Source organism: Nematocida homosporus (assembly GCF_024244095.1).
Source record: "Nematocida homosporus strain JUm1504 chromosome Unknown 4444, whole genome shotgun sequence".
NCBI lineage: Eukaryota > Fungi > Microsporidia > Nematocida > Nematocida homosporus.
In genome coordinates this window covers 66429-87568 of record NW_026250688.1, presented here as the reverse complement: position 1 = coordinate 87568, position 21140 = coordinate 66429, and the positions used below count along the sequence as shown (strand labels likewise).

Genomic DNA, 21140 nt, shown 5'->3' with positions numbered 1-21140 from the left:
TAAACTTATCTCAATTTACTACTATCTCAACTTAATACCATACTAAACTCCACCCCACTCAACCCCACCTAAACCTAACTCCACTCCACTCCACCTAAACCAACTCAACTCAAAACAAGCCTAATCTAATCTAATCTAACCCAATCCTTATATTTTTTTATTTTAAGTAGAAGCATGAAGTTGAAAGACATAAACAACCAAGATTTAAGCCTAACTAAGCGAATTGAGTTACTTCATCGCAAAAGAACTACCGAAGAGTTCTTAGAATTCATTCAAACTAGTCAAAATATCACCACAGAAATTCTACCCCTCGTTGAACAAGCCCTAACCCATTCAGATACACAAATCCATCAATATGCCCTAGCTATCCTTATCAGAGCTAGATATGCCCTTCTTCCTCCTTCTCTCATTGAAAAAGTCATTCAAGCCATAGATACAGGATCCTTAGCCAGTGTCTCTTTAGGTTCTCGTGTCTTAATTGAAGTAGCTAAGAAGGTTAAGTTCAGTAGTAGTCTAGTCGAAAGGACAGTCAGTGCTATCCATCGCTTCTTCCAAAGACTTAATTCAGGTCTTTCCTCCCAAGCTCAACCCAATGAAACTAGAAGAGCAGTTCTTCTTTCCTCTGAACCAGTCGTTCTTCTCCTTCTACTGACTCAAAGTAATCGAGATGACTTAATTCCTCATTGTATTCCTCTCCTTCATACCTTAAGAGCCTTCTCTTTATTCTTTATGCAAGCCTCAGTAGCTGCTCCTGTCTTTTTAATCAATGAGAGTATTAAGTTACAGTGTTTAACAACCCAAACACAGATATCTTCTTTATTTATGGCCCTTAGTAAATCAGAAGTAGCTGAGATACAAAATCTAGCGCAATTTGTTCCAGAACTTACTATCTTTTTACTAGGTGCTTGTCCTGATGAAGCCGTTGGTATCAAAAAAGATATCTATCATCAACTAAGTTTACTTAAATCAGAGAAGAAGAAAGTCTTTGCTGCTTATTCTGAGGTTATCTTAAAGGAAGGGATTCTGTTACGACCTAAGAATCCGGTTTTGAAATTACTAGGGTTAACCTTATCTACTGAGTTTTTGATTGTTTTTAGAGATACAACGCATCGGCACTTATCTTTAAGTCTATGTCGGGAAGCAGCTAGACTTTTAGCTGAATCTAATGATCATACGCTTTGTAAGTTATGTGCTAATGTTTTAGTCCAGATTAATGATACTATTATTGGTGATAATGTAAGTATAGGTGAGAAAGGGTTCTTTATTAGGATGAATTATCTATCTTTTTCAACGGCTTTTCGTAGATATGCATCTTTAGGCGTATCGGAAGAGACAAAAAGTGTTTTAAGATCTATAATTAGGGGGATGAAGAATACGATGCACTACTTTTCCTTGTTTCAGAGTGTACCTTCTAATGCGATAGTCTTTTCTTTGAAGTGTTTTACACCGATGGAAGTAGAAGACTTATCAAGATCTTTAGGAGAAGCTTTTATTATGTTTGCCTCAGCTGGTTTTGATCTGGAAAAACGATCGGATATTATCTTAGTTTGTGAGTTTCTTTTGATTTTCTTTTATCTTGATGCTGGTTTATTCCAACGGGTTTTAGTAGATAACGTATCTATTCTTTTTAAACTGACTCGTGAGAACAAGAACATGTTCTCTATTTGGCGGCAGTTTTTAGCTTATGCCGGGGTAGCTCGTAAGTTTGCAGCTGTTTTACTTGATGAACTTCTCTTACGTGTTCATGAGTATAAGGATCGGGAGTTTATTACAGCTGGGTTTAGAGAGGTTTTTGCTTCCTTAGCAGTTCATACGGCTGAGATAGAGAGTGTTATAGCTACTAATTTACAAAGGATATTCAATCGGTGTTTAACAACTGAATTAAGACTTATTTATACGTTAGAGATAGTAAGAGATCTTTTCCGAGCGGCTAGTAGGGAGAAATTAGATGCTTTACATAAGGAAATGGCTTTAGGTTTACCTGGATTCTTATCTAAAATTGAAGAGATAGCTAGAATTTATCCAGAAAGATCAGAAAGTGTTGAATTAGCCTTAACTGTACCGGTTAAGATATCAGTTTTACTTCCTTTTCTAGGACAATTATCAGGACCATTAGTCCGAGCTTTAAAAATGCAAAACAATCTATCTAATCTAGCGATGGAAACCTTAGAAACTTGTGTAGATAATCTTTCGGCTGAGTTTTTAATGGCTTATCTTGGGGATAGTTTAGATGCTTTATTTGCCGCCTTAGTAGATTTAGTCCATCGGGATGAGAGTTCAGTCATGGCTATTAAACTACTGGGTAAGTTAGCTGGGAAAGCTTCGGGAGCACCAGCCCCCGAAGCCGGTAAGTTAACTACTTCAGCCTACTTAAGACTGAGAATTACCGGTCGAACGGATACTTTTACTCTGCCAGCTGATAATTTACTATCTACAGCCGCTCAAGTCTTAACTAGTGATTCTTTAATGGCTAAGGAAGCTGCCGTTAGTTTAGCTACTCATTTCTTTGCTACGTTCTTTGCCTGGTCAGAAGTATCTGAAGATACGTTAAGTGGCTGGCTAGTAGCTTTACAAAGAGTTCATGTCTCTGATTTTGAAGATCTTCATGCCGAAGCAGCTGCTAATGAAGTTCTACCATTACAACAAGTCTTACCAGAAGAACCGGATGCCGATATGGAAATACCTGCTAAACTAGCTGCTTCTCTCTTTATCTGTGCCGCTGCCACAAGTCCCGAGTCCAAAGACCAGCGCAATGACTGGGTTAGCATGGGGTTGGTTAATAGTTTATCTACTACTAGCAACTTATCTCAATTATCTCAATTATCTCAATCTAATAACGTATCTAATGGCGTATCTACTACTATCTCATCTAACAACAACTTATCTCAATCTAACTTATCTCAATCTACTACTATCTCACCTAACAACTTATCTCAATCTACCGTATCTAACAACTTATCTCAATCTAACAACAACAACAACTTATCCCAATCTACCTTATCTAACAACTTATCTCAATCTAACCCATCTTTATCTAACAACAACAACAATCTATCTAACAACCCACCCCTATCTACCTTATCTACTAACAACAACCTACCTCATTGTAATATCAATTTAAGCCAATCTGAATCAGCTACTGCTGCTCATGAACTACTTGATAGTATCTATACCTTTTTAGCCGTTGTAAAAGTCTTAGAACTAGTTAACTACGAAGCTTTCCAGCACAGAATTCGTGGTGATACTTCTGTTCTCATTGATGAACTTGTTTTAGCCTTTGGTAATGATACAACTGAACATATAGCCCAATCTGTCCTATCTAAAATGTACGAAGTAGTCTACCGTCTTTGTGGTTCTAAAGAGAAAGCATCCCAAATGACTCTCTTCTATAATATTCTTCATGCTTTCTGTACTGCTTGTTATGCCCATTCTGATCGTCAGAAATTAGCTGGTTTAAGAGGTCTTGTTTTTATGTCTACTTCTTTAGAGATAGGTCGGACTTGGCTTCTTTTTCAAGAAGTCAGGATTGTTAATGCTTTATTTGCTTCTTTACTAGCCCATCGACAGAGTCCAGCTGAATCTGTTCGTGAAACTATCTATCATATTATCAGAACAGCCCATGATCCAGCTACTGAAGTAGAACCAGCTCAAACTGAACACTTTTCTCAACTCATTCTTTGCTTTGCCCAGGAACTTAATCATCCCCAAGCCCGAGTTAGACATATTTGCCGGGAAAGTCTTAATTACTGTGCTGAACTGTACGGTTCTGACGTCACTACTTTTCTGCAACCTTTTAAGGATAAGTTACTAGCTCAAGTACTAAGTAAGCCATTAAGAGCTTTAGCTACTGGTGTACAGATAGGTAATATGGATGTAATGACTTTCTTATTTGGTTTACGACCACCTTTAGTCGAAACAGATGAACGAATTGAACGATTTATTGGTGAAGCCTTTAGGATTGTTGCTTCTCCTCATTCTAGTTTAGAGTTACGAGTAGCAGCTGTTCGTCTTTTTGTAGCTGCAGCAATTGCTCCTGATTTTAACGGATCTTCTCATTTAGCTAAGATATCACAAGTTCTTATCAAAGGTCTTTTCTCAAGGGAAGTTGAAGTAGTTGATATTTGCCGGGATGGTTTAAGACAAATGCACATCCAAGGGAGAGAAACTCCTGCTGATATTTTACAGACTTGGCTTATGCCGGTTATTAATGCTTTTAGTCAGAAGAAAGCTACTCCCCAGATTATTTTAGGTCTAGCTCATTTACAAGCTTTAGATGTTCCTATCTTTAAACCCGGTTTAGCTACTAGTCTACTGGATATGTTAGCTGCGGGGGGAGAAGTAAGTACGCCGGAATGTATTGATGCAGTTTTTGAAATGTTAGCTCGTACTGATCTTTCTGATGAAGATGAGTTTATCAGTACAGCGGCTGATCTTTATGTTAAGTTGTTTAAAAACGGTCAAAGTCGTGAGATTAGTCGGGGTTTCCGAGTCTTTGCTGAAACTAGACCTAGTACGGCGGTGGCTCTTTTCCGGATGGCTTTAGATGATGATACGGCTTATTTTGTACTGGTTTTAGTCTTAGAGGCTAGTCAGGTAGTTAGAGATAGTGCTTCTTTTATCTTATCTAGTAAATCTTCTTGGCGGCAGTATGTGGCCTTTAGTGCGGCGGGTGGTCAGCCGAGTCGAGTGGAAGTAGAGAGAGTTTTAGGTTTATGGCAAGATGGGATAGGAGATAGTAGTTTTGGCCGGGTAGTTAAGCAGTGGGCGACTAGTTCAGCGGCTGGTTTAGCTTTGTTTTATGGAGCGGAAGAGGAAAGATCAGCTCCTATTATTCCGGAGAGTATGAGTAGTTTTAAGTCTATCTTGTTTTTCAAAGAATTAGTTCAAAATGGAGAGATCTTTTCCTTATCAGTTAATGTGCAAAAAAGATTACTTAAAACATTTTCAAAAACATTACCTAATAAGGAAATTTTATGTAGATCTGGATCTGGAATTTGGATTAATTTAGTAGCTAGTATTATTATTGAGGAAGAAGTTAATCCTTCTTCTGAACTGCTTAGTTTCTTACGTCAGGCTTTAGCTACTCCAGAAATGGAACCGGCTGATGCAGTTAAAATAACGGCTTATCTTCTTACTCATGAACCTGATCCGGATCCAGATACGTTCCTCTTGCTTATTACTGCACATCCAGAGTATACAGAAGCAGCTGTTCGAGGGATAGTAGCTCTACTGGAAAAGAAAGGAGTTCTACCCTTTATGCAGAGTATTACGGCAGCCTTAGAGGATGAAACCCTTTACAAAACCCATCTTTACATTCTGTTTCCTGTCTTTGCCCGGGCTCCTCTTCTCTTTGTCCATTCTGGGATAGAACCGGGTGTTTGTGGGGCTGCTCTGCAACTGTTTGCTTCTGGTAGTACTAAGACGGCTATTCTTTTGTTGCGGGCAGTGATTGCCTGGTATAAAGCCGGGTCAGTTTCATCTCCAGCCGTATCTGCTTTAGCTTCGGCTTATGTATCTTTCTTTATTCATGCCCGATCGAGTGATTTACCGGTAGAATCAATTGAATCTTTACCTTTTGACCCACAACGGATTGAAATAAGTCCAGAACTAGTCCATCCACCGGCTGTGGCTTCTCTTTACATGGCAGTAGCCCCAACATCTCCAGGTTTAGCTGAAGCCCTAAGACCGGCCTTAAGAGCTTGTTTTACAGGGGAAGATAGACTTCCAGAGATGGAAAAGGTTCTACCTTACATATCTGCAGCTGATCCTACTATTCTAACTGAGTTATTCAAAGGTCTTTCTGAGAAGTCAGCTCCACCTCGTGTGGTTGTCGCTGCCGCTGCTCTAATAGGTACAGAAGCAGCAGTTGAGAAGGCTTTACTTGTTCTAGAGGAAGCTCTTAAATCAGAGAATGCTGATGCCTTAGCTGATATTCTACCTCAGACTTTAAAACTAGCTATCTCTATTCCCAGTACTTTACCATTACTAGCCCAAATGTTATCTAGACATCCTATTCTCTTCCGACATCCAGAAACAGCCGAATGTGTAGTAGCTGTAGTCCAAAGTACCTCAGTAACACCAGCTATGAAGCAAACTTTACTACTAGCTATGACAGCAGAAGAAGTACAAGAGATAAGATTAGGACTAGTCCATTCAGTCTATGCAGAAGCAGTTGGTCGAACAGAAGTATCAAGTGGATTTCAACCATTATTCGTACGCGGTTTATCCTCTAGTTCAGATAAGATTAGATCTGATTTCTTTAGATTATTTGATGAAGGAGTTTCAGGCCATCCAGGTGAACGTTTACTTTATCTTTGTGCTTTTGAATGGGAATTATTCCCAGAAGGTCGTTGGGTACCTGCTTTTACCCGTATGTTATTAGCTCTAGCTCAAATTCAAGGTCTAGCCGTTAGTCAGTTCTGGTCCCAGGACGGTTTACGCCTCAGTTCCCACTCCACTCCAGCTACTTCAGCTATCTTATCTAATAACGCAAATCTATCTACTAATACGATATCTAATAACGTAAACCTATCTAATAACGTAAGCCAATCTAGTAACAACTTAAGCCTATCTAATAACGTAAGTCTATCTAATAACGTAAGTCTATCTACTAATCTATCTAGTAATACGATATCTACTAATAACCCAAGCCTATCTACCAACCCAAATCTATCTAATAACGTAACCAAAAACTTATCTAATCAATTTACTAGTCGTAATTCTACTGAAATAACTCTTATTCTTAGTCCTCTAGTTACTTTACTTCAAAAACAAACTAACTTATCTAAACGTACTCTAAAAAGTGCTGTAGCTACTCTTCTTTATACTTCTGATTCTTCTTCTGCTCTTTTCTTACGCCAAATCTTATCTGCTATTCTTCCCTTCCTTCCTGATAAGACTAAAACAGCCGTACATACTCGGGCTGAAAGTATGCTTGTCCGTTTAGCTGCTGCTGGTACACCTAGACTTGCCTTAGCTGCTGAACCTATTATTCTTGGCTTACGTCTTCTCTGCCAGTCTAAACCAACTGAATGCCAACTCTTCCAGGCCGCTAAAGCAACCGGTGCCTGGACTGCAGCCGCTGATGTTCTTGAAGGCCGACCTGAAACTGCTTCTATCTTCCATGAACTAGAAGAAAGAGACCTTCTTCTGGCCCAATTACGTGTCTCAGCCCTCTACCCCGAAACAGTTAAAGCTCTTCTCCTCCAACAACTAGGACAACTTCGTGCCGCCCAAACTGAATACGAAGAGATCCAAGCTAAAGCCCAATCAGGTATTCTTCTCTTTAATGAAGAAGAGTACCGTATCTGGGAAGAACAATGGATCGATTGTGCCGCTCATTTACAACAATGGGATCTCTTATCTGAGATAGGTCTAGCTACAAAAAACAAAAGTCTAACGGCCAAAGCCAAATGGTTTACTACTGATTTCTCTATTGAGTCCGATAAATTAGCTTTCCGTTCTGCCTTAGATGATTTACCTACCCCAGAACGTACTTTCTATGAACTCTTTGTCGTCACTGAAAAGACTAAAGAGACAGAAGAACATCTCTACCATATTGTTACAGCTACTTTAGATGAAATATCAAGATTTCCTCCTCTTTCCCCGCGGCAGTTATCAGCCGTACGTAAGTTCCAGTTAGTCGTTGAGATGAACGAGTCTTGGCAACTTAATGAATCAGAAGATTTACGCCGGGACTTAACAGGTATTCTACTAGTCTGGAAAGAAAGAGTTCCTTTGGGTTGGGCACCTTTATCCGCTTGGGCTTCACTAGTCCGTTGGCGTACTCATGTCTTTGCTTCTTTAGGTAATGCCCGGGCTAAAGAGAAGTCTTTGCAGTACAGAGGATACCATGAAACTGCTCATATTCTTAATCTCTTCTCCCGGGCTCTACGTAAACGTTCCGCCTATCCAGCTGCTCTTACTAACCTAGAAAGTATCTATACTCTGCCTAATATTGAGATCTCAGATGCCTACATGAAGTTAGAAGAACATGCTAAGTGTTATATGGCTATGGATGAAGCAGCCGCTGGAATAGATTTACTAGGTATGACTAACTTAAACTACTTCTCAGCTGCCCAGAAGAGTGGAGTCTTCTTATTACGTGGCCAACTCCTGGAGAAGCGTGGGAGTACTGAAGATGCCGCTAAAGTCTATGCCCAGGCGGCCCAAGTCCATCCGGCTAATGCTAAAGTCTGGTACAGATGGGGTGTTCTTTCTCAGGAGACGAACAAAACCAATGCAGTTAATGCCTTTATGCAAGCAGCAGCTATTTCTCCAGGTCCTATTGCCCGTAAAGCTCTTATCTCAGTAGTTGCCCTTATGGATGGTGGAGCAGCACCGGAAACAGAGAAAGTCTTTGAAAATGCTGTCGGGGAAGTAGATGTTTGGTGTTTTGTTCCTTTTGTACTACAGATGGTAGCTGTTTTATCTCGAACTGGCTCTTTAATGGCCGTTTCAGCCCTTTCTCGGGTAGCTAAAGCTTATCCTCAGGCTGTTTACTTCCCAGTCCGTAATGCCCTGGAAGATGAACGGAAAAGAGGGATAGGCGAAGGACCAATTGCTGATTTATGGACGTTTTTAAAGACAGGGTTTACTTTAATGTGTATTAATATTGAAGGGATAGTTGAATGTTTAGCCTTAAGACTAAGATCTTCAGCTGAAGAAGAGTTTTACCGGTTGATTTGTGCTTTGCTTTCGGAAGCCTTACAACAACTATTTGGCAAGGAAGATACCGAAGAAGGATCCTTATCTTTAGCTTTGAAAAAGATATCAGAAATGATAGGAATGTCATCATTAGCCAGTAAGTATAAGCGAAGTTTTGATACAGATTTTGCCGCAGCCTTATCTCGACAGGGTACCAATATTGACAAGGGTAATATTAGCAGTAGTACTAATAATAATCGCATTCCTCTTTGGGAGATTGCTCAGATTCTCTTGCGGTGGCAGGGGGCTTTAGAAAGGGTTTTAGGAGCTATGCCACGACGGATTAGTTTAGAGACGATTTCACGACGAATGATAGATTTTGATCAAAGAGCTGAAGATATAGAAATGTTTGGCCAGTATATTGATGTAACTGATCGGGCTAGGACTATGGCTAAAATATCTAGATTTGAACCGGAGATTAAGATAGAGAGAAGAGCAGGAATAAGTTTACGACGACTAGGAATTAGAGTAGCTTCGGGTGAAATTTACCGGATAGCCTTACAGATGCCGTCAGGGAAGAGTGTTAGACGAGAAGAAAGATTTATTCAGGCCTTAGCTCTAGTAAATGCTAGTTTAGAAAGGTCAGTAGAAGTACGTAGTAGAGGAGGTCGAGCAGCTTTACGTAAGATTATCTCTTTAAACCATCAGACAAGAGTAATTCTGGAAGAGGAAAGATCCGTATCTTTAGCTGAGGTTTTAGATGGGGCAATGGGTTCAGGTCGAGTGCAGGAGTTCTTATTTGAGTGTCGGATGAGTATTGGACAGGGTGGTGTAATATCTGAAAGTGATCCTTTAGATGCTGAATCTCGATTACGTATGTTTGTTAATAGTGCTGGAATGATTGGTGATAATTTATTAGGAGATGCCTTTATGAATGGGTTTGAGTCAGCGAGTGACTTCTTTTACTTCCGGAAACGGTTTGGGATTTCACATGGCGTACATTGTTTAGTTGCTTATCTATTTGGGATTGGAGCGCGTATGCCGGCTCGGATGCATATTGGTTGTGCGACGGGGGCGGTGATGTCGGGGGACTTTTATCCGTCTTTTTCGGAGAAGGCGGCTTTAGAGGAAGTTCCATTTAGGTTGACGCCTAATTTACAACGGTTGATAGGTCGGGCTGGTTTGGAAGGTCCATTTTTATCAACAATGTATCATTGTGCGGTGTTGTTATCTAAAAAGGAGTATTTAATGAAGTATATGGATGCCTTGGCTCGGGAGGAGGTAGGAGCTGATCTAGCAGTACGGGCGATGCGAATTGCTAGGGGTAAGCTTAAGGAGTTAACTACGCCTGAGAATGTTCCAGCTAAAGGTATTATTCGGCTGGTAGGTAATGCTACTGCTCCGGAGCGGTTATCAATGATGGATCCACAATGGCATCCCTGGCTCTAAGAATAAATGGGTATTATTATGATTTGATTAAGTTGTGTTTTGATTTGGTTTGGTTTTGATTTGGTTAAGTTGTGATTTGATTTGGTTGAGATAAGATAAGAATTTGATTTGGTTAGTGTAATGCTGTCATACGACTACTACTAGTAATATCAACAAAATACTAAACTAACCCAACATGATACTTAACTAATACGTATTCTAATAAAAACACTCCATGAGATAAGTAGTATCATTTTATTAAGTAAATCCGGCTGAGTTGGAATAAGATGACGTCATATTAAGTTAGTGTAAAGTTAGTGTAGAGTTAGTGTAGATATGCAAAAGTAAATTGGTTATATTAAAGTAATGTTGTCATACGACCACTACCTAATGCGACCACTACCCAATACGATCACTACCCAATGCGACCCTACCCATACTAAACCTAAACTAAACCTACACCAACACAATACTAACACAACACAATCACTACTTACTACTTACTACTTAGTACAGACTCTTTTAACCAAAGTAACTTTGTATATCTAATAACAACACCCTATCTCAACTCAACTATAGTTATCTCATGGAATATCTTTATTAGAGTACGTATTGGGTTAGTATTGAGTTAGTATTAGGCATTACATTAACTTAACTCAACTTAAACCATTCAAAATATTAAATATCAAATTCAAAAGAAACTCTTTGGCTTATCTATAAAATCTAAATTATTTAATTTACCCCTGTATGAAATACGAAATTAGGCTTAAAACAGTATTGTGTATCCTAGTGGTTCTTTCTTATCTAGTAGATAGTTTAAATGCGACTTCTGAGACAGATTGTCATCCTAATAAGGCCCATGATAATAATAATGCTGCAGATGGTGAGACTGAAGATACTAATGTAAAACCAAGGTTTGAGTACAAGGACATAAAACTTGCCAACAAGCTCAAAACAGTTTTGATATCTTCGGCCCAACATAAATTCATTGGATTCTCCTTGGCTATTGGTGTAGGCATAGCTCACGCCCCATCTGAATTTCCAGAGATAGTCCATCTAATTGCAGCTGTGATACAAAAACATAGCTTCGCTTCTTCTGATGTGCCTAAAGATAGTCTCTTATCATATAGGTATTGTATTGACCGGTTCATGAGACGTTTGGGTGGCTGGTTCAATGTGTCCATTCGTCGCGAAAGAACAGTAATGACACTGGTTGCGCCTGAAAGTATGTTTGAATTGGCCATAAATAAGTTTGTCCGACTATTTAGGGAACATTCCATTGGGGCTAAAGGCTGGACTGCAGAAGAAATAGATGCTCAACGGGACCTATTGCTTAAACAGTTTGGCTATACAGTCAAAAGAATGCCTTATCAGGAGGAGGTTCTGGTGGACCATCTAACTTCTCAAGAGATATTATACAATCGACCAAAAGACAAATATGCTACTAGACTTAAGGATAGTGTTCCTTTGAAGCATCTTGAGGCGTTTTGGCAGCGGTATTTCCAAACTAACAATATGCACTTGACATTGTTTGGTTATAATGGACTTGATCAGTTAGGTAGGTTGGCTAGGAAGTACTTTGCCGGTCCTTTTGAGGTTGGGAAGACGGCTTGTCCAGCGGCTTGGTGCGTCTATGACTTGGTTGAAGGTAAGGCCAAGAATCCATTGATATCATACACGAGGCATGGCTTATACGAGACAATATCTAGTAATACGATTGTGCTTTACCGACTGGAAAGTAATGTTAGTATGGAAACAGAAAAGCTTGTGGTCCACATTCCCTTGCCCTCTTCTTTCTATACTAGCACTGAATCTATGTTTGCCTATATAGCTAATCTCTTTAATCACAGTAATATAATGATTGGCTTAAATAATGACCTTATCACTTATCAGGTGTCTTACCAAGAGTGCCGGGTTGTATTGCAACGAGCAGCTACTGTTTTGAGAATTGAGACCTACTTCTCAGCTATTGTTAGTAGTGTTGATCAAATTAAGAAAGTTTGTGATATAATCTATCAAAAGTTCATGTTAGCTGCTCGTTATTGTACAGCTAATAACTATTATGAGTTTCAGAAGACACGTATTATTGACATACCAGTTAACAAAGAAAATATCCCATCTGCCCAGTTGCTTGAAAAAGTTGCCTTTGGTTATCCTTGGTACACCTTGTATGAAGTTCTAAATGGTTGTTCGTCGAAACCACATAATATCACCCAAGAAGACCTAAAGAGAACAATGGGCATGGTTGTGCAGGTGTGGAGTTGGCTCGTTATGTTCCAAACTATTACTCCACTCCCTTCGAATTATAAGCATCTGGATATTCCCTACTGCTCAATTTCTTATGCCGTTCTCCCGTACACCTGCGATCTTGAATTCACTCCACAATCTCAACTTGCAATTGACCAACTCAAGGACGTGGTTCCAAATGACGCACTAACTCAGAACTCAATAGTTGATATCGCTGTCTCACGAGAGGAAAAAGCTACTACAAACCAACTTGGAAGCATACCGATTAATGTTGTTCCGTATATCCATCTCGACCTGTATAAGGAAGGTCGGAAACAAATGACATTTACGAAGGAGCAAAATGGTGTTACGGCTTGCCTGGTCTATAGTACCAGCTGTATATCTAGTCTTTCTCAAGTTGAAATCATCTTAGAATCCCCAGAGTTTGATAAAAATCTAGATAGCTTTGTTCATATCCGTCTCTTAATGGAACTCTTCCGTAAGCACTTTAACACGTCATTTACGATCGAATTGACCCTATCGCGATGCCAGATCAAAGACATCTACCATAGGCCGCGCCAGATTATAGTTGTTTTCTCTGGTGTTCCTACTCTCATCCATCATATGATCGACCTGTTCTTGCGCCAGTTATGCCAATTCAGTATAGCTAATGCTGGTATAAGTTTGGAACAACTTAAAGAGTCTTTGAGGGGTATAATTGCCGAACATACTGCTACGCCCTCTTCAAATCTATGTGAAGAGTTTGGGGTGTTTAAGTCTATTGGAAATTACGACTTTGATGTTATTGCGAATGGTAATTGCGTTGTTAACCCAGACTTGAATTACTCTTTCCCTTCTAAGGACCTTTGCATTTCAATGCTGGCATTTGGCAACAATACTAGGAATGAGTTTGACGCAATGGTAGATATGCTTCAAGAGTATAGTATTCCAAATGTGGATGCCGATGCTTCTAAGGTCAAGATGCGCCAACACGAAGTGTACATGGAAGTTCAGAAGGAAACGAAAGATGCTGCTATCTTTGCTCACAACGTACGGAAATTCCCATATCTCAAGAATATTGCTATAGCTTGCATAATCAAGGCAAGAGGCCATACCATTCACAAAGTGTGGTTAGGCGGTCCCTTCCCTAAGAATACAACAACACGAGTAGGCCTTTGGGTTCGTCCTAGCAATAAAGTCTATCTGTATTTCCGAATAAGCAATATCAAAAAGTCGGATGAAGATAAGGTGCGGCAAATGCAGGTCAAATGGTTGGGTGTGTTTTATAAAGACTTATTCACTGTTACTTCGGAGCAATTTGAAATGGATAGAGAACGAGCATTGCAAATGCTTACAATTCAGTTCAATCGTCGTCTATGCTGCGTTCAGCCTGAGAACTACCTCAACCCTATATTCCAAGATTGGTCCAACGATTATATCTCTAAATTCGCACGCCTGGAGGAAGAGATCAAAAAGGTCACCGTGGAGATGTTAAAGGACTATCTCAAGAATTCTATTGAAAACTGGAGGGTGTGCTTTACCACTAAAACAAAGATCCTCCCGCCCCCCATGACCTATTCCTCAAGTATTACGGCAATGTTGAAAGATATAGCATCAACGCCATCTGCACCTCAGCCCGACGACAAGGATGAAGACACACCATCACTAAACGCCCTGTCACTTAAACAATCTAAATCAAACGAACTTAACGCAGATCCTAAGCGTGACTGGCCATTCATACCCAACGAGCAAAGCAAGCGTAAACCGAACACGCGATCATCCCAAAACAATCGCTCTAATTCGAATAACCAACGATCTCAATCGTCCCAAAACAACCGCTCTAATTCGAATAGCCAACGATCTCAACCACCCCAAAGCAATTACTCTAATTCGAATAGCCAACGATCTCAACCGTCTCAATCAAACAATTATAATTCGACTAACCAACGATCTCAATCGACCCAAACAACCCCTTCTAATCTGAATGCTTCTTCTGCACAACCACAGCCTAATGCGAATAATCAATGCGCCCAACCTAATCAACCACATGATTTGGCTAATCAACCACCCCACTCTAACCAAGTTTCTTATGACTCCCAAACAGACCAAGTCAGTCTACGCCCGCAGTATGGTCAATCTAAACTAAAGGAACTAAGTCTTGAAGACCAACCTCGCCGGTCGATTAACCCTGATAGTAGCTACTCAAACACTCTGCGCCAACAAAATAGCCGATCTAACTCTCGCCGGCACAAACCATATTCTAAACGCCATTCATAAAGCCACAAGGCTAAAGTCGTCTGCAATCTTACGATTATCAAACTCAGCTCTTCTGCAGGCGCCACAAAACAACTTAGCTAGCCCTGGCAATCACACCGCGATTGCGCCGAATCTCAATCTAGTTCATCTCTTCAATACTAACAAGCACTTTAAAGTGTCTTATCCTTATGATTACTTCAACTTACTCAGATCCATGGCCTAATATAGCACCTTTTTTCGTAGGCCAAAACCATCCAAAGATACCCGGAATTTAGTATACTCACTTGATCATTTATTTGATTGCCTATGCCCGGCAATACAATGCCAACTAATAAACTAGTTTTGATTCATGGTCCAGTCCTTTTGGTCGTTTTATTGGAGGTCTGCCCTCCCAATCCAATTCATAACCCAAAACAGGTTTCTATCTTGCCTAACTAAGCACTAACTTAACTCTGGTCCATTGGTTGGTTTTGTGACAGCGATATATGAGGATCTCGGGCCAAGGAGACGTGTTGGATGCAAAAGATAGTCACGCAAGTGGTTGTAGGCACTCCGCCTGAAAATATAACACCGGTTGTCGAAATTCAATCGGACGGCCAAACATATCTCTTTGACGAGCATAGCTTAACTGACCAAAAGAAGTTGGCGGTTGTTAACGATGGCCGCTACTGGCTAGTATTTACAGGTCATATCAAAATGGGAACACTTCTAGAAATTGTTATTCATGGCAGTGATAACAAGAAGCACACTATTCAGCTGAACAACTTGTCGGTGGGCATTACGCGGTTCTTTCGAAAAGACTTTGGTGCCACCGGTGCTGCCCTTCCAAAGAAGATCTTTCTAGACGTGGTAGTTCAAGATGCTCCTGTCGAAGTCAAGAACCTCGTGCCTCCCTCGCCACCGCTACGTAACAATCGACCAGGCAGGAACCTCCCTCCCCCGCCCGGCACTAAAGTAAGACCGGCGGTTCAGAAGATAGAAAAGCGGGACCCAACTATTCAAACACTCTTCCCAAAAGTACACTGGACAGCTTCGCCTGGTGCAAAAGGATCCATCTACGATCAGACCACTCGTTTTGTTGCCGAGTATGAATGGGTCGAGTTAGAAAAGGAGCTGATCAAGAAGTTCTGCGTAGCCCGAATTCAGAAGAAACCGTCCACCCCATTCAAACCCGCTTCTGAAACTATTCCGGCCGTATCTGGGACCATTAAAACCAGGATTCTCTCGGAAAGACAGGAGTTCTTACTTTCAGTTGTACTTGGTGCCTTAGAGAAGCGAAAGGTTAGTCTGGTTGCCCTGGGAACGGAGATCAAGCAGTGGCTGGCTGACAAACAAGAAATAGAGGAGCCGGAAGCGATCACAAATATAGCAGGTGTATTCCCTCCCGAAGCCGAATGCAATAAGATCCTAGCCGCTAATACCAAGGACCTATCCCCCATTGAAAGTCAGCTCTATCTCTTACTCTCAGATGGAAGCACTCGAGGCATGTTTTTGCTGGCCAAATACTATCTCTGGAGCATACCGGCCCTCCACGCTTTGAAGAAAAGCGCACTCAACATGCTAGCCTCACTAGATAAGATAGAAGGCGACACCCAATTGCCAAAGCTACTAGTTCTATCTCTCAAACTCGGTAACTCGATTAATTTGAAATATGCAGCTACTTCTTCCAACACTATTGAAACCCGTGCTCTAATGCTGTCCTCTCTCTCGGCCTTTCAGCGCTGCACGGCCTCACTAACCACCCCAGATGCTTGCTCCTATAGTCTGCTAGAGTTTCTCGTTCTTTCTCTCCGCCATAAGATTGACTTCAAGGCCCTATACAAGTCCTATCTACCCCTATCAACCTTTCAAATCAAAACGCTTAATGAACATCTTTTAATGATCAAACAATGCATCAACGAAGTATTCGACAGTAATGACTTCCCCGGCAAGCAAGAAAAGATGCTGAAGTTGGAAACTCAGATAAAAGAGAACGAACTATTGCTGGAATCAATTACCGATAAATTTAAGGCCGCCGCCAAGAAATACGCTGATACGCCAGATAGCTTTATTAGTAATTTAGCTGATGCCTTAGATACTCTGGGCCGTGTGTCCCATTTATTTCTGTGAGGTGTATTTGAAAAAGAGATAGGCGAAGAAGGACTCAGCACTAATACCGGCCGGCGGACCTTCTTTCTCTACAGGCACTTCTTCAAAAATCTCACTAGCATGGTCTATTCCTTCAACGGCACTCATAATTTTGATTCCATTGGCCGACTCCAGATAGAAAATCCGACCCTGGAGTGTTCCGTTGGAGATATACGTAAACCGAACTCGATAACTTCGCTGGGTCGATCTCTCTCGCAAGCATGCATCTATCCAGGCCGACTCGAATTCGGCTCGGTGCACTTGGTTATTCTGCTGGAAATAAACGTACTGTCGACGGTTTTGAACTCTTTCTGCGGTGTAAGCCACTAGTCTTTTACCATCAAACGCATATGACGTAAGAGACCCGGCTTGAACTGTTCTTTTCTTAACAAATCCATAGCCGAAGATAGTCCTTTCGAACTCTTCATGGGCGCTCAGTGCAATAATCATAAAGGGAAAAGTCTGGGTGCATTTAGTTTGACTGCCTTGCTTGTGTTTTAGAAGAGTAGATGGATAAAGAGACGCGATGCACATCGACTGAGACGAATCCTGAGTGTAAAGAGAGGTTAATGGATGTTTTAATGCTAGTTGGGGTTATCTGTTTTTCCGTGATAGACTTGTGGTTTCTGTTTGGACGATCATGAGTTGGGCTAGTATTGAGTTGGTTGTGGCTAGGTGGGGTTGGATTAGAGGTGGATGGATTGGATTGGATTAGGTGGAGGAGAAGATATTAAGATGGGATTGGCTGGTTTTGAACCTTGGTTGAAACATTGCCAAATAACCTATCATGGTTGATACCTCAATAAAGAACGTGGTTAGATTAGGTTTAGTTTATTGATTTGTTAGTATTAGGTTAGTATTAGAATGGGTTTATTGGTTGAAGTTGTACTATGATGAAGTTGTACTATGATGAAGTTGTTGTTATGCTGGAGTTATTGGTGTAGAGGGACTGGGTACTGATGTAGTGGGCTTTTGGGGGGTTGTTTGGAGAAGGACGATGGTTGGCCGGCCGTGGGGACAGTTCCAGGGTCGAGTTGTATGGGCAAGATTTTGGATGATGGTTTGCATTTGTTGCCTGGTAAGGGAATCACCAATCATAATGCTCGTGCGACAGGCTTTGCTGGCGAAGATCTTTCTTAAGGATGTGAAGATGACTTTGGTTTTGGGCGTATCACGCAGAATATCAAGGGTTTCTTTGAGCTCGGCTTCGCCAAAGACGGTAGTACTGTACATGGGAACCTGAATAAGAGCGGTTTTGTCTGATGAGAAGACAAATCCATTCTGGGCAAGGGTATCTTGGTGCTCTTCAATAAGGTACTTCTCGTAATCAGTCAAGGAAAGCGGGATTTCTTTAACTAGATTCTGCTTGGGGTGGGTGTAGGTGGTTTTAAGGCGTTCGTACTTAACAGCTTCGTCGGCTGAATGTTGGTCAATAGCGTATAAATGGGTTTTGTCGTTCTTCTTTAGAGTAACAATGATGAACCCGTTATTGAATTGGCCTACTAGGTTTAAATGGGCCAAATCGTCTTTTTGCAGTACAAGTCCTTCTTGGTAGTTGGTAGTTGAGAAGTTTTCCTGGCTATCAATGGTATAGGCTACTGGTTGGGCGTCAAATATGTCTTGGGTTAGTATGGGATTAGTCGGTTGAAAGGTAGTGGTTTGGGTAGGCATTGAGTTTAGTTGAGAGGGGAGCGGGGTTAGATTGAAGTCTTGGGTTGGGATTGGATTGGTATGGAGATTGGTGTTGGTATTGGTATTAGGATTAGGACTGGGGTTGGGATTGGGATTGGGATTGGTCTTGGTATTGGTATTAGTGCTGAGATTGGTATTGGTATTGGAAGTTAATGGTTGAGATGGTGAACTGCAAGATGGGGAGGTACTGGGGTTGGTAGGGGATGGATCGGTCTGGATAACAAATGTATAGTTTGGTTGGTCGGGAGTAGGGAAGAAAGTCTTGATGGGTTTTGATTTGTGCGATGAAAGAAGATAAGTTTGAATGGCTGGATGGTTTTTGATATCTTCAAGTAATTTGATGATATAGGGCTCTTTGTAGATGAGCCGGTGGTGCTTGCTGCTTCTAGTCCCGATATTTAAATGCGGATTGATTGCATCTGGGTGCTGTAAATGCAGTTGTAGGTGGTAAACAATCCTTTGTTGCAGATGTTTACTGAGTGCGGCCAAAGGTAGTTGTACTTTAGCACTTTCAAGAATCTTGCCCTGTGAATGAATTATACCCTCTGCCCCTAGTGGGCCTGGCACTAGAAGACCTTCCATAAGAAATTCTGGCCACGAGACTTGGAAAAGTCCATATCCCTCAGTAATATCAGATACAGCTGCAACTCGCTTGATAAAAGAAGTAGGATCTGGGTTATTACAAACAAATAAGACTCGATTGTTTCTTTCTAAGGTGATTTTAACCTGATGTACCACCACGTACTTTTTAACCACATGCACCAGACTTTTGATATATGTCTGTAGGTTTTTGGCGATATAAGCATGCCGAACTGGTGACTGTTTGAGAAAGTTAGATACTTTAATAGTGGTGCCAACTTCAGGCCGATATGATTGTTTTTGTTCAATTTGGCCATGTTTGGTTTTGATTTCGATTGAGGTAGGACTAGTAGCCAACCGAGAGTTAATGCTAAGATCAGCAATCTGAATAAGGGAGTGCAATGCAATGCCCTTACAACCATAAGTATCTCCTTCTAGTTTAGAAGTACCACCAGCCACCAAGAAGTTACGGTTGATATCAATGCCTTGTCCGTTATCTTGTACACTAAATACTAAGCTGTCCAGATCGCCATGAATAGCCACTTTAATGGTTTTTGCTCCTGAATCAATACTATTCTCGATTAGTTCTTTAATTAACACAAATGGATCCGGAATGATTTGATAGGCGGAAATAAGCGATATAGTTGCTGACGTCAGCACTTCTATTGGCATGATGCTAGAATTTTATGGACAAAAATAGCCAAGAGGAGTATTTGGCTATCAAAGAATGTTTGGCTCGGCTAAAAACAGATGATAGTGGGTCCTTAAGTGCTTTGGCCCGAAAGTTAGACCGATTAGAAACTATGCTTTGTGGACGAGTTGGTGGTTTATTAGAACAAATCAGTGCGTTACAAAGAGAGGAGAGAGAGTTGTTGAAGAAGTGCGGTAAATGATTAGTGAGTCCTTTTCTGGTAGACAAAGGCGGTGCGAGAATAGACTGAGTTTAAGTATTGGGGACAGCGACATATTTCAGTAAAGATATCTAAGTTGGTCATTTTGACTGGTAGATCGTTAGTATTGGCATGTGGTATAAAGAAACAAAGGAACCCATTGGGTTTTAAACAAATAGCTGCTTGTTGGAAGAGTTGTTGAACAAAAGGCCAAGCTGAATCGAAATAAAAGTCATTACTATCTGTGTTGGTCTTATGATTGGTCGTTGGGGTGGGAATGGGAAGATTGATGTTGGTGCTTTCACGGCGGCCGTAGGGCGGATCACAAATGATGGCATCAATTGTAGTTGGGCGCAGAATAGGGGTTGAGAAGATGTTAGCTAGGCCGAAACAAAGAACTTGGTGGTTGACTTGGAATTGATGGAAGTTGGTGTAGATGTTAGTTCCTGGTTGGAGAGTTCTTATTTTGGGGTTCTGGTGGGGTTTAGTTAGGCCTTGGTACTGCTTGGGGTTACTATCTAAGCCTACGACTAGTGCGCCAAGAATAGCACAGGGAAGGAGTAGACTGCCTGTACCGGCAAAACAGTCCAGGACAATGCTTTGGGGAATTACTTGGGCGAGATTAGCTAGAATAAATGAGATTTCGTTGTCCATGGCGGTGGTGCCGATGAAGGCGCGGTTTTTCAGACTGTACTGGAGGAGATCTTTTCTTTGGCTTTCTTGATAGAGAATTCCAGTTATGGTTTGGGTGGGGGTTTCGATTATTTCAATGATAGTTTGGGGCTGAGTTAAGTTGGCAGTGCGTAGGCCTAAGATGGGTTCTAGTTCCTCCATTAGAGTGACTTTGGCGGCAGCACTGAGCTTACGGGTGTATGAGGTGACGTTTATTCGGTAGGTGTGCTGGGGGTTGTCTTGGCGTTGGAAGAAGGCGGCGGTGGTTTCAGATGGTTCGGGAATGTAAAGGGCTTTAGATACGAGTACAGAACGGGATAGAAGAAAGTCGAGTGTTTTGCGTTGGGTCTTAAGAACGGTTAGTAGTGGTGGATTAGTCTCAGTTATACTTATTGTCTTTCCGGCTAAAGTTTCAAACAAATAGGTATCTTTGGTTATCTGTAAGATCGAATGGACTTCCGCGGCTAAAAAGGAAAGATAGATGTTAGGATGGATAAGTAAGAAGCGTTCAGACATTAGAGTGGAAATAAAATGGAATTTATTTACAACTGGTAAGATAACGGTTTGTGTTATGTTTGTGTTGTGTTATTGGGTTATGTTATTGGGTTGGGTTATTGGGGTAGT

The 21140-nt window shown here is 41.1% G+C and overlaps 6 protein-coding genes across 6 annotated transcripts; 3 read left to right on the top strand and 3 right to left on the bottom strand.

Moving 5' to 3' along the window:
* Positions 1 to 174: 174 nt before the first annotated feature.
* Positions 175 to 10095, top strand: NEHOM01_0225 (transformation/transcription domain-associated protein; the record flags this gene model as incomplete). Its single annotated transcript, XM_051489103.1, has 1 exon — positions 175 to 10095. The coding sequence occupies one exon, from the start codon at positions 175 to 177 to the stop codon at positions 10093 to 10095; it is 9921 nt and encodes a 3306-aa protein (XP_051345063.1).
* Positions 10096 to 10821: 726 nt separating this feature from the next.
* On the top strand, positions 10822 to 14577 carry NEHOM01_0224 (uncharacterized protein; the record flags this gene model as incomplete). The annotated part of the gene is made up of 1 exon (XM_051489102.1): positions 10822 to 14577. One exon carries the CDS (start codon positions 10822 to 10824, stop codon positions 14575 to 14577), a length of 3756 nt encoding a protein of 1251 aa, XP_051345062.1.
* A 495-nt stretch (positions 14578 to 15072) lies between these two features.
* Positions 15073 to 16665, top strand: NEHOM01_0223 (uncharacterized protein; the record flags this gene model as incomplete). Its single annotated transcript, XM_051489101.1, has 1 exon — positions 15073 to 16665. One exon carries the CDS (start codon positions 15073 to 15075, stop codon positions 16663 to 16665), a length of 1593 nt encoding a protein of 530 aa, XP_051345061.1.
* Positions 16654 to 17133, bottom strand: NEHOM01_0222 (uncharacterized protein; the record flags this gene model as incomplete). Its single annotated transcript, XM_051489100.1, has 1 exon — positions 16654 to 17133. One exon carries the CDS (start codon positions 17131 to 17133, stop codon positions 16654 to 16656), a length of 480 nt encoding a protein of 159 aa, XP_051345060.1.
* Positions 17134 to 17604: 471 nt separating this feature from the next.
* NEHOM01_0221 (DNA mismatch repair protein PMS2) lies at positions 17605 to 19626 on the bottom strand (the record flags this gene model as incomplete). The annotated part of the gene is made up of 1 exon (XM_051489099.1): positions 17605 to 19626. One exon carries the CDS (start codon positions 19624 to 19626, stop codon positions 17605 to 17607), a length of 2022 nt encoding a protein of 673 aa, XP_051345059.1.
* A 221-nt stretch (positions 19627 to 19847) lies between these two features.
* Positions 19848 to 21032, bottom strand: NEHOM01_0220 (tRNA (guanine10-N2)-methyltransferase; the record flags this gene model as incomplete). Its single annotated transcript, XM_051489098.1, has 1 exon — positions 19848 to 21032. The coding sequence occupies one exon, from the start codon at positions 21030 to 21032 to the stop codon at positions 19848 to 19850; it is 1185 nt and encodes a 394-aa protein (XP_051345058.1).
* Between the last annotated feature and the right edge of the window lie 108 nt (positions 21033 to 21140).